This window comes from Phycodurus eques, chromosome 14 (genome assembly GCF_024500275.1).
Source record: "Phycodurus eques isolate BA_2022a chromosome 14, UOR_Pequ_1.1, whole genome shotgun sequence".
NCBI classification, from domain to species: Eukaryota; Metazoa; Chordata; class Actinopteri; order Syngnathiformes; family Syngnathidae; genus Phycodurus; species Phycodurus eques.
The window spans coordinates 2759467-2772037 of NC_084538.1; the positions used below are offsets into that span (position 1 = coordinate 2759467).

Here is a 12571-nt window from a genome sequence, read left to right on the forward strand (position 1 = left end):
GGGCATGTTTGTTTTGGGTTTTTTTTTCTTTTCCCAGCCACCGCCGGAGCAGGTTATGTGCTCTGGCCGCAGTCAAAGAGGAGCAACATAATGGTCTCATTTACTCAATCACACGCTCTGACCTACCAACGCTACGGTGTAAAAGAAAAACCCCAAAAACATTGCCGAGCCACGTGAGGCGGCGCTGAAATGTCCTCTCGAGGATACGTCCTCCAAAGTGCACAATTTCACAAAGAAACAACCTCGCGAGTGAGCTTTCCCACAAATAAATGTCCACGCTAGGCTAAATCCACGCAGGCACACGAACCTACAAGTTGTCTTCCACGCAAGTAAACAACCTCCCAAGTATGCACACGCCGCTCGTGTCAAGTACACAACCTCAAAAGTGAACTTCATAAGCAATCGTCCTCCATCACAATGACGCATTCTCACCGGTACACATCCTTACGCGTCCTCATCCTCACAAGTTAACAAGCGCGCACCGTCACAAGGATGCGTCCCGTTTGGATCCCAAAATATCGGGGCCAAACAGTATCACTGTGCGACACTTTCCATTGTTTACGGTCCCTAAATATCCAACCCAAACAGTTCCGCTACGCGAGGCCCTTTCGCTAGGGTATCTGTCCAAGTAGCATGGTATGTTGTAGCCAGCGTTTCCATTGTTTGGGGTCGCAAAATTCCAAGCGTCATTTTAAGAACAGATACAGTTCTTACAAAAGCTCTCCATCGCACCAGGTGAGCATGCCGCACGCATATTCGCACGCATACCGAATCACCAATCTCCCAGGTTATGAGGGGTCCAGATGGACTGTCGGGCGGGGCGTTGTGTGGGACCGTCAGATGGCCGGCATTCTTGCGAGAATTTAAACCTGCTCAGGCATTTTATCAGACATGGGTGGTCCGCCGACCTTAGCGTAAGGACAGGCTGGAGAGGGCAGAACGTACCAACTGTCAGCGAGTGCACATCAAACGGCGGAAGGCGCGCGGCAGAAAAGTGACCCACGTTCCAGTCTGGCTCAGTCTATCACCCCCACCTTCCCGGCACATGTCGAGGGCGCGCCTATCGCCGCCCCCGGACCGCCGAGATCACAGCCGCACTGTAACCGACACGCCTCGCGTGCTCCCCGAGGATCGATGCGGGTACGCCGGCATTCCTGGCGTCTCGGATTACCCGTCGAGGTCATGCCACGGCACCTGCCGGACACAACTGAGGGGCATTTGAGGGTGTGTGGACCCCCAACCCACTGACCATATGACCTTTGCAACACCAGTCTGACCCTGTCCTCCAATGCTCGGGACATCGACCTCTACAACTGAGATTGACTTCTATAGCCAGGATTCGTCTACTGTCAGGACCTTGACCTCTGCTTTCAAGACCTATGCCTTTAAAGCTAGAACAAAGATGTTTACAGTCAAGACTTAAACCACTACGTCAGGATATAGACTTCTACTACAGAAGGTGTGTGTCTCGTTACATCTGGCGTAGATGTAACGCAGCATTTCAGAAAAAGAACATCATAGCAACAGTCAAACATGGCGGTGGTAATGTGATGGTCTCGGGCTGCTTTTCTACTTCGGGACCTGGACGACTTGCTGCGGTTGATGGAAACATGAATTCTGCTCTTAACCAGAAAATCCTGAAGAATGTTCGGCGATCAGTTTGTGACTTCAGAATGGCTTAAAAAAAAAAAAAAAAAATGAAGGCTTTGGAGCGGACTAGTCAAAGTCCGGACTTGAATCCGACTGAAATGCTGTGGCGTGACCTTAAAAAGTCAGTTCATGCTCAAAAGCCCTCCAGTGTTGCTGAATAAAAACAACTGGAAAAGAAGGAAAAGTGGGCCACAATATCTCCACAGAGATGTGAAAGACTTATTGACATCTCGAGAAAACTCTTGATTTCAGTTGTTGCTACTGAGGGTGGCCCAACCAGTTATTAGGTTCAGGAAACCATTACTTTTTCACACACGGCCAGCATAGACCTCTACTTTCAGGACATAGACCACTACAGCCGCGATGTAGTCTGCCATTGTCTGGACCTGACAGCGTGTGACCTGCACTGAGTTGTTTTTCAATTAAAGAAAGAGGTCAGTCACAAGTAACTAACAACGAGGAAGCCGGAACCTGAATTTCCAGTTTTTCTTTGTCAGTCATTGACAAGGCGGAACCGTGAACACCAAAGAAAGTAAAAAGGCCGAAGGCGTGTTTGTGATTGTTTGGCGACACCAATCAGTCAGTCAGTCAGTCGATCAATCATCTTGCAGCAACACAAAAGCCAAAACCACAAAGGCCTGGGGTAGATTTTCCTATCCTCAAGTCACAACGGCGGCAAACTTTCACGCCCGTCCATCCACCGACTCTCAGCCAATCAGGGAGCGTGTGTCCCCACGACGGCTGGCCATTGAATACACTCTTGACGCTTGTGTTTATTGAAGACGAAACAAGGATTGTGCGACTCTTCTGTGTACTGTAAATGTTCTCGTGTGCAGTTTAGCTACCTTGAAACAACTTTGGCACACGTATTGAACTTCAAATGGGTTTGAAAAAAAAAGGTTACAAGAATTCAGCCATCATTTAATGACCCCAAAAAAAATGTCTTTTTTTTTTAAATTCAAGTTTACTTGACTACATTTTCAAGTTGTACATTAGGGGGGGGGGGGGGGGAAGCTGTCATTGAATTGAAGTATCGAGACAGAAAATAATTTCAGGATCAATATCGCAGTAGTTAAGAGCCTTTTAACAATGTCTATTCGAACAAAAAACGGCAGCAACGGTGTGTTTTATACTGCCCCCTGGAGGCCAAACAGAGGGAGCAGCACTATGTTAATGGCCATTGAAACATAAAATCATGACACACAAACTGTTTAAATCTTTACTTTCTGATAAATTATGAAATATGAAGTAAAATACTGAAGAGTGCTATTATTATTTCCTATGCAAAATATGTTTCAAAAAATTGTTGGTGTTTTTTGGGAGGCCTGGAACAGATTAATGTCATTTTCATTGATTACAATTGGGAAAGATTCAATCATCTGTTGCCATTTACTTTGAAGGCTAACGCTGGAGTGCTGACTTTGAAATTGTAATCAAATGTTTCGGGAATCACAGTGAATATTAATCGCCAAAGTCTATCAAATGTCGACTGTAATAAGAAACATAAAGATGACGCTAGGTAGGAAAAGAGCAGTTGAGCATCGTCGCACAGTTAGATTGTTAGATTGTTATCTTGTTCGGCGAATGCAACAAAGATGACAGCTGCCCCGAGTGTCAACAAGCAGCTGACGTGGGCAGTTATCGCTCGAAAAGCGCGTATTTGCATACCATGACAACATGGCGTCCTGTGAGCGGCTACACTGAAAAACAACGTCGTCGCCACAGGAATGAGAAGAGAATAAGAAAGTTTTAGAATCGATTCTCTTATTGATTATTGGCCGAATAATCCAAGAATAATCGCGCATAATAATAATAATAATAATCACGACTAACATGCATTTCATTCTCATTTACGAGGGATGGACTTTGATCCTTAAACTGTATATGTTGGTGTACAGAATTTGAGACAGCTAAATGCTCAACGGTTAGCAATCGCGATGAGCATTAGCGCACTAGCGATGACCATTTTAGGGCAGAAAACACTAAGTACCAATCAGCTAACTCATAAATCATGTTACATGTACATTACACAACTAACAGTGTCTTAAAATACACTTACAGATGCACCTCTGTCGTTTTTGGCAAAGTTTATCAGTGGCCCAACACGGCGTCCGTCTGCAATAAATGTCCGTGCGAAACATTGGTTCCGGCAGCGCAAAGATGTTTGCAGGAAGAACTTTAGTTTTTTTTGGGAGGGGGTCCCGGCGGAGCTTCAAGGCAGAAATGTTGCGTCGACCTATTTTTGAAGTCGATTGAGCCGAGTTATTCGATTCTTCCCCCCCAGCCATAGTTGTAACATTAATATTAGGGCTGTTTTTTTTTGTTTTTGTAACATTACACCTTTCTCAAAATATATAGCATATTTCCCCCCATAATATTAGGACTTTATTCTGTGAGATTATGACTTTAGTCTCTTGATAGTACGACTATAAAAATAATAAAAATATTCCGACTTTAGGAAACGGTACACCATATGATATACTGAGAGGCAGGATGTGTCTTCAAAGAGATTATTTACAGTGCAAACAAGATTTTGAATATGCAAACCTTGCTGAAGACCGTTGCACTTGAACGCACCGCGCTGTGACCGAGGGTGGATTTTGAATAACTGACAGTGTCCGCCCTCAAACATCGGCTAGCTTGCTGGATGTTTGCGTTCTCCCTATTGGCCCAAAATAATCATAAGAACTACAACATTTGAGGCATCCTCATTTCAAAAACTGTCATACCGCACCTCTGACTTCTGCGTTAACCATCCATGAACAGGATGTGAGACGCATCTTCAAACAACAGAAGATTAACAAAGCGGCAGGCCCGGACCATGTGTCCCCATCCTGCCTCAAAGTCTGCGCGGACCAGCTCGCTCCAGTCTTCACTCAGATCTTCAACAGATCTTTGGAAATGTGCGAAGTCCCATCCTGTTTCAAACGCTCCACCATCATTCCAGTCCCCAAGAAACCTGCAATCTCGGGTCTGAATGACTACAGGCCTGTCGCTTTGACATCTGCGGTCACGAAGTCCTTTGAACGTCTCGTGCCGGACCGCCTCAAGAGCGTCACAGGTCCCCTGCCGGACCCCCTGCTGTTTGCCTACCGAGCGAACAGGTCTGCGGATGATGCGGTCGACACGGGACCGCACTTCATCCTAGAACACCTCGACAGCGCAGGGACCTACGCGAGGATCCTGTTCGTGGACTTCAGCTCAGCGTTCAACACCGTCATCCCTGAACTCCTTTCAACCAAGCTTCTCCAGCTCAGCGTCTCACCTGCCATTTGCCAGTGGATTTACAGCTTCCTGACGGGCAGGACACAGCAGGTCAGGCCGGGGGAGGCCACCTCATCCGCACGCAGCATCAGCACCGGGGCGCCCCGAGGTCGTGTCCTCTCTCCGCTGCTCTTCTGTCTCTACACGAACGACCGCAACTCAGTGAACCCGACTGTCGAGCTCCTGAAGTTTGCAGATGACACCGCCGTCATCGAGGACGGTGACGAGTCCGCATATCGACAGGAAGAGGAGCGGCCGGAGCTGCGGTGCGGCCGACGCGACCCGGAGCCGAACACGCTCGAGACGGTAGAGATGATCGTGGACTTCAGGAGGCATCCTTCGCCACAGCTGCCCCTCACGTTGTCCGGCTGCCTTGTGTCAACCGTCGAGACCTTCGAGTTCCTGGGAATTCCAATCTCTCAGGACCTGAAGTGGGCGACCGACATCGACTCCGTCCTCAAAAAGGCCAAGCGGAGGATGTACTTCCTGCGGCTTCTGAGAAAGCACGGCCTGCCACCGGAGCCGCTGAGACGGTTCTACACAGCGGTCATCGAATCGGTCCTGTGTTCTTCCATCGCAGTCTGGTTCGGCGCCGCTACAAAAAAGGACAAACTCCGACTGCGACGGACAATCAAAACTGCTGAAAGGATTGTCGGTACCCCCCTACCCACCATTGAGGACTTGCACGCTGCCAGAACTAAGACAAGGGCGTGCAAAATCCTCTCGGACCCTCCGCACCCCGGTCACCGGCTCTTCCGGCTCCTTCCCTCGGGTCGGCGCTACCGATCAACGCAAACTAGAACTAGTAGACATTCCGACAGCGTCTTCCCTCTTGCGATCAACTTCTTAAACACCTAACCTATAATTCCATGACAACAAGCTGGCAATTTTTTGACTTGAGTTCGTTGTCACATTTCTGTGGGGCCAATTATGTATTACTCGTGCACTCACTGTCGTTGTCTCGCCACGCTGCACTATTTGCATATACCGGCCACTCGTGCCAGAGTAGCATCTGCTCCATTTGCACACCGACTGAGGAGTATCTGCAACATTTGCACAACCGACATTGTCCCAGATGATCGCACTACTCGTCACTTGAAACCGCATACGCTCCTTGAAGTCTCGGCGCCCTTTGCACAATGGTCACTGCACCGGACTATTGCGAGATTAGTCATTCGAACTGCTCTAAGTGCTAGAGGACTCTGCATCTTTTTGCACAATTGTTTTTTGTCAATGTCTTTATGTCCCCAAAGTGTTCTGTAAATTGACTGTCTGTTGTACTAGAGCGGCTCCAACTACCGGAGACAAATTCCTTGTGTGTTTTGGACATACTTGGCAAATAAAGATGATTCTGATTCTGATTCTGATAACCGAGTGCTAAGACCCAATATAAAATCATAAACTATCTACTATTTTGTTGCCATTTTGCCGTAATGTTAGCATAGGAACCTTTAGCATTTGCTCACACAAACTGTTAGGATGCTAGCATTTTGTTTGTTTCCAATATATATATATTAATATTTCCATGTGTTCTCTATTATATACGATACACCTATTCTTGGTGTTGATGGTGTTGAGATCGTGGAAGTGTACCTAATGAAATGTCGAGTGAAAATACTGACCAACTGTATCAGGATGAACCATCATAAACAAGGAGATGACGCCATCGCGTGGCCAGATACAAGTACAACATGCTTTAACATGGGAAAGAAAAATATAAATAAATAAACATGTTTTTTTCACTTTGGGAAAAAATAAAAAAACATGTTTTTTTTACTTTTTGTACGTTTTCGTTCAAAACTTTTTTGCAGTTGAATATTTTTACAAATTAAAATCATGATATATTTTTACATTTTTAAGAATTTTAACTACATTTGTTGGAGGTAAGTATTTTACAAATGCAAGAGGCATAAATGTAGATTTTTTATTTTTTAAATTTTACTTTATTATTTTGTATATTAAAAAATTTAAAAGTTTTTGCAGTCAAATACTTACAATATATGTTTTTTAATTTTTTAAATCCTTTCTAAAAATATTTTACTTTTAAAACATAAATATTTTTTATTACTTTTTAAAATGTTTCTTTTTTTTGCGATTTCGATCTACCAAACTCGATTTTTTGCAGCCCATTTCTTTACTTGTTTTTGGTAGATTTATTTTAAACTGCTTTTTACTGCAATTTTATTTACAATTGTTAAATTTTATTCACAAAACTTTTCTTTTTTTTCTTTTTGACTACTTCACTCTTTGTTTTTTCCCCCCACTTATTTTTTCATTGGAGATTTTTTTTTTTTTTTTACAAAACTAGAATTTTTTGACCAGTTTTTTTCCTGTTTTTGTAGACTTTTTTTCACTGGGCTTTAATTTTACATAATTTGTACAATTCCCATGAAGTTGGTACGTTGTGTAAAATGTAAATAAAACACAATAAAGGTGAATCTTGATTGGACCAATATGGGAAGGGAGGGGGTGGGGGGGGGTCCTCCGTTACAGCCGATTGTCCGCTATACTGATGCACTTTTTTTTGTGGCCATATTACTGTAAAGTACAAAATTATTGTTTTGTACTTTTTGTACTTTTCGTGGCCTAAAATGCCAAGTTATTACAAAGTTATTGTAAATGCACATAAAAAAAACAAAAAAAAAGCTTTAAAAAGTTTGAAAAGTTTACAACTTTATGCAAATTTACCACGCTGATGTGCTTGGTGTCGTAGTGACGAGTCAAGGTGGGTCGCTTTCATGAGTCACGAAAAATGTGTGTGCTTTCTATTTCCAAACCCGTTGCCATAGACGAACGGCTTGGGGGGGACAAAACTTTATAGCGCGTAACAGACTCCAGACACTTGTGTGTCGTATTCCACCAGTCGTATTCCTCTTAAACACGGCCACGTGTTTAAGAGGAATGTGCGACCGTGTTTAAGTGTGTGTGCGACCTGAACAGAGGTCTACGCGAAAGTAGATAACCATCTTGCCATCATGGCCACAACGCATCCATCCATCCATTTTCTGAGCCGCTTATCCTCACTAGGGTAGCGGGCGCGCTGGAGCCTATCCCAGCTGTCATCGGGCAGGAGGCGGGGTACACCCTGAACTGGTTGCCAGCCCATCGCAGGGCACATACACACAGACAACCATTCGCACTCACAGTCACACCTACGGGCAATTTAGAGTCTCCAATTGATGCATGTTTTTGGGATGTGGGAGGAAACCGGAGTGCCCGGAGAAAACCCACGCAGGCACGGGCAGAACATGCAAACTCCACACAGTCGGGGCCGGGGATTGAACCCGGGTCCTCGGAACTGTGAGGCTGACGCTCTAACCAGTCGGCCACCGTGCCGCCGGCTGCAATGCATTGCTTGGGAAATGTCAGCACATTCAACGACCACGTCTGTGACCCGGAAATACCTGTGTCCCGTTCTTGCCTATTTAGCGCCGCAGCGCCAGTGAAGAACAGTGGCCAATTCTGGAACTGACACTTTGTCAATTCCGGTTGAAGTGACAACTGGCAATTACTTTGGGACACATGTACTGTCCACTTCGTCCAGACGGTCAGTTGTTCACAGGCAAGGACGGGGTGAGTCTCAACATATTTTGTACAACTGTGTGAGCAGTACAATTGTCATCTACAGTCCATACTATCATCAAAAGATTTGTAGAAATATATATTTTTAAGATGTTTACAAAACTATATTTTCTTGCCTAAATAACCTTTTTACCATTTCTTTAGATTTTTTTCACTTCCAACTTTATCCACAGTTTTTTACTTTTACATTGGAATTTTACTTTGAAAATTGTACTTTTTTTTAACCTTATTTTTTACTAGGGCTGCCACTATATATTTCTGAGGGCTGAACCTCTATTCTTAAACTGCATGTGTTGGTACTGAGTCAAGTATAAACTCTGTACAGAATTTGAGACGACAATGTCATCTTTTGCTGAACATTAGCATTCGCGATTAGCATTAGCGTGCTAGGGATTACCATTGTTAAGTTATTATTTTTTTATTGCCTCGAGGCAGGAATTTTTGCAGACCAATTTTTGTGGCCAGAATTAAGACAATTTTTCTTCACAGCCATATTAGCAAAACAAGCACTTTTTCACTTTTGACTTGTTTTTCCAATGACCTGTCACACAACCCATTCATTTTACTTGTTTTTATTTATTTATTTATTTTACCTTTTACATAGTTTTTCTTTTTTTAAATATTTTGGGGGAATTTTTGGGTTCAAACACAAGTGGCGGGTCCTCAGTCCCACTTGAACAAGCCACCGACTCCAGCGGCACGCAGCGTCTTCTCGCCGCGGCGGGCAGCCCTGAGGGCCCCGGCCATGGGGTCGGACCAGCCGTCGTCTGAGCCGTCGTAGTGCCGCAGGCGCAGGGTGTTCTGGATCACCAGGCGCTCCACCAGGTAGGCGGCGCAGAACCACGGCACGATGTACTCGGCCGTTACCAGGCCCATGAAATTGTAGCGGAACTTGGAGTAGTCCCAAGGGCAGGCTCCCAAACGACGCAGGAGCAGGCCAGTGCTGAGCTCCCAGGCGTACGTCCACAGGGTGTAGATGAGGCAGCGGATGACCACGTTGAAGCGGTCGCGCAGACGGAGGAACAAGCGCTCGATGGCCAGGATGCAGGTTCCGTAGATCAAGAGCGCCCACACGCTGGTAACGCCCGGGAGCTTCCAGTTGCGGTGCAAGGCGAAGTCCCAGCACGCCGTGAACATGACCTCGCACACAAAGCCATGGATGGCGTACAGGTACCAGCGGGACAGCGCGGACAGCGGGGACGGAGGCGCCAGGATGGACATGGTCGTCATGGCCACGCGGCTCGAAGTGTCGGGACCCAGGTCTTAAAGGGAAAACGAGTTGGGATTAAGTGCGTGGCTTTGGGCTGCTTTGCGGGTGGGGTCTGAGCGTAGGCATGAACTGAGAAATGTTAACGACTTTGCAAGCATACATCTGAACATGCTAGTTGAATAGATACGACGCGCCTTTTGAGCTGCGCGCCTACGGTGACGCTATTAAGTCGTCAACCCATTCCATGTGCGTGGATGGCAAAAAAAAAATCTAAAGAACAAGGATGCCGGCACATTGTGCTGCATACGGTTGCACGCTACTGTACAGTCACAACAAAGGAACTGGGAATTACCTTTCACAGGTAAAAAATAAGGTTCTGAATTGATAGCATACACTTTGGTGTTGACAAATAAGTAAACCTCGTGAAAAATCTGTTGGGAAATGAGCAAGTAACGACTTAATTTCAATGCCCATGTATTGCCTTTGACCTCCCCAACATTTTGTGGCTTAAACCACACCTTCATGCTAACTGGTGCTTGTTTGCTAAATGCAAAGTGAGCTGTTATTTTCTTAGCTTTAGCAACTATTGGGTAAAAATTAGGGATTGGAGAGTACCGATAGTAGGTTACCGATATCACACCGATACTGGCCTCATTTCAAACTATCCGTTACTTGTGAAGGCTATCGGTGAGTACTCGGTGAATAGTCGTACTGGTATTGGTCTGAAATAAAAGCTTGAAAATTTGCCAAGTGGACAGTACATGTGCCCAAAAAAAATGTGCTTTTATAGCAACAGTTGCTAATTACCTAGCTAACTGACAAATGGTTATCAACTTCACTCGTGTAGCTCTACATAAACCTTGATGCTAACTGCTAATACACAGATAACTAACTGGTGCTAAATTGAAAAAAGCTTATGTATGTATATATATATATATATATATATATATATGTGTGTGTGTGTGTGTGTTTCGCAACTACTGGTAAAAAAAAAAAAAAAAAAAAAAAAAAAAAAGTCAAATTGGTAAGGGACTTCAGCTAGTGTACCTCTTGAGCGTGCTAGGTAGCTCTAAACATACCTTGATAGCTAACTGGCACTAATAGGGCTAGTTCCTCAACTCCAAAAATAGAAGAATGATACGTTTCCGTGTGATGACGGCTAACAACTAACAAGTGCTAAATAGCCAGCTCATAGCTGAGCTAACTGCTAACGAAAACACAAAATGATTATTTTTTGTTAAATTAAATAAAAATGAAATACTTTTATAAAAATGTAAATGGTACCTTACATTTTTTTTTACAACAACTCATCCCCATTGCGACCAATTGTATTTGATGTTATAGATGAATTTCAATTTTTTTTTTTTTTTTTCTCTCACCCACCAAAAACTCCACCGGATTGCATCATTTCGTATATGGAATGAAGACATGAATATTGAACACTTAAACGCACCACGGCCGGAGTCTCCATTGCTTTGTACACAAACGCGACAAACGCTGATGCGACGTGACGACACGCGCGCGCATGCGCGGATGGCGACAAACCTCTGCGTCGCATTGGTGAGACAGTGAACGTCACACACGCAAAACACACCACGACGCTTGTTAAATGCCACGACGCCACTAAAATGGCGTCATGTGATACTGACGTCGCAAGCGTGTGACGAAATGAGTCCGCTTGTGACGCTAAATGGGATGACATCAACCTCCGCGGCACCACACAAAGCAGCGAGTCTGGGTGCCGCGCCGCGCCCGGCCAGGAAGCTCCATCGGTGGCTGCGTGTCTGCAGCTAATGGGTCTGCGGTGTCCTCCGATGGAAGGTTTTGTTGTTGTTTTTTTAAGAGAGGAGAAAAGTGAGGGGGCGGGGGGAATTTAAGGCAGCATCAGCTTCATCATCACCATAAGCAGCATTAGTAGCTCGTACACGCAAAAACACACACGTACGCACCCCCCACACCCACCCACAACAATCGTGTGTGCGTCAAACACGCCAAAGAAGAAAAAACGTCATGCACAAAAATACACGTCTCACACACACACACGCCCCATTGCATTATGTAAATAGGTAACAATTACATTTTATGTGTTCATGTATTTCTTTAAGTTTATTTGTATGTATGTTTATTTTGCCTTGCTGCCTACAGTCAGGTGGGCATTGTAAATCAAACTGTTTTCAATGGCCTTAACTCACAAGTAAATAAAGGATACACACTAGCACAGAAACACACACAAATGCCCGTACCCACTACACCAGACATGCACTAAAACACGCACAACTCGCACACATGCACACGCGCCTCTTACACGTCGAAACACGATCAGAAGCTCTGACCTACATTTACAAGCAAAGCGGTACTATTTTTTTCCCCATGAAATTCTATTTATTTATCATTCCTAGCTGGCTAATATCTTCATTTCGTAACATTGCTCCTCGTGCATTGCTTCTAGTACGTATTTCTTTTCTCCAAATTTCAGCCGCTTACGTGTTGCCATGTCAACCTAACCCGGCAGAACCTTCAGAATCAGATGTGCAGGCCATTGCAACTTCAACTAAAATAGCAACAGCGCTGTTTCGTTCACCAATCCGAGTTCAAATTCGTCCTCACAGGGCCATAGTGCTGGCCCTCAAAGACAAAAGAAAGCATAGAACGCATGAAGGGCAAACCAGTGTTCTCTCTCTCTTTTTTTTTTAATGACATTATCGAAGCATAGATGCATTACTTGTGAAAAAGGTAGAAAAAACAGCGAGTCCTTCTCAATAAGTTAAACCTCTCTCGGCCCAAAGAGCGCTCAGGCCCGGAACGTTGAAACAAGATTCCCGTAAAGCTTTTTTTTTTTTTTTTTTTTTTTTTTTTTTAAATTCA

At 44.7% G+C, this 12571-nt stretch overlaps 1 protein-coding gene across 3 annotated transcripts; it reads right to left on the reverse strand.

The window, feature by feature from the left end:
• Window positions 1-9095: 9095 nt before the first annotated feature.
• On the reverse strand, window positions 9096-11632 carry tmem229b (transmembrane protein 229B). 3 transcript variants are annotated; one of them, XM_061696754.1, is made up of 2 exons: window positions 11356-11632; window positions 9096-9758 (listed from the first exon to the last, which is right to left on the reverse strand). In XM_061696754.1, the coding sequence occupies exon 2, from the start codon at window positions 9724-9726 to the stop codon at window positions 9160-9162; it is 567 nt and encodes a 188-aa protein (XP_061552738.1). In that variant the 5' UTR covers window positions 9727-9758; window positions 11356-11632; the 3' UTR covers window positions 9096-9159. The 3 variants fall into 3 exon arrangements, with proteins under 3 accessions (XP_061552738.1, XP_061552737.1, XP_061552739.1); XM_061696753.1 differs by lacking the exon at window positions 11356-11632 and adding an exon at window positions 11090-11273; XM_061696755.1 differs by lacking the exon at window positions 11356-11632 and adding an exon at window positions 11160-11190.
• Between the last annotated feature and the right edge of the window lie 939 nt (window positions 11633-12571).

Coding starts and splice junctions, on each gene's coding strand:
- tmem229b (XM_061696753.1), bottom strand. CDS start 11,264: ATGCGACGCAGAGGTTTGTCGCCATCCGCGCATGCGCGCGCGTGTCGT. Junction 9,759..11,089: donor GCAATCCGGTGGAGTTTTTG/GTGGGTGAGAGA, acceptor TTTCCCTTTAAG/ACCTGGGTCCCGACACTTCG.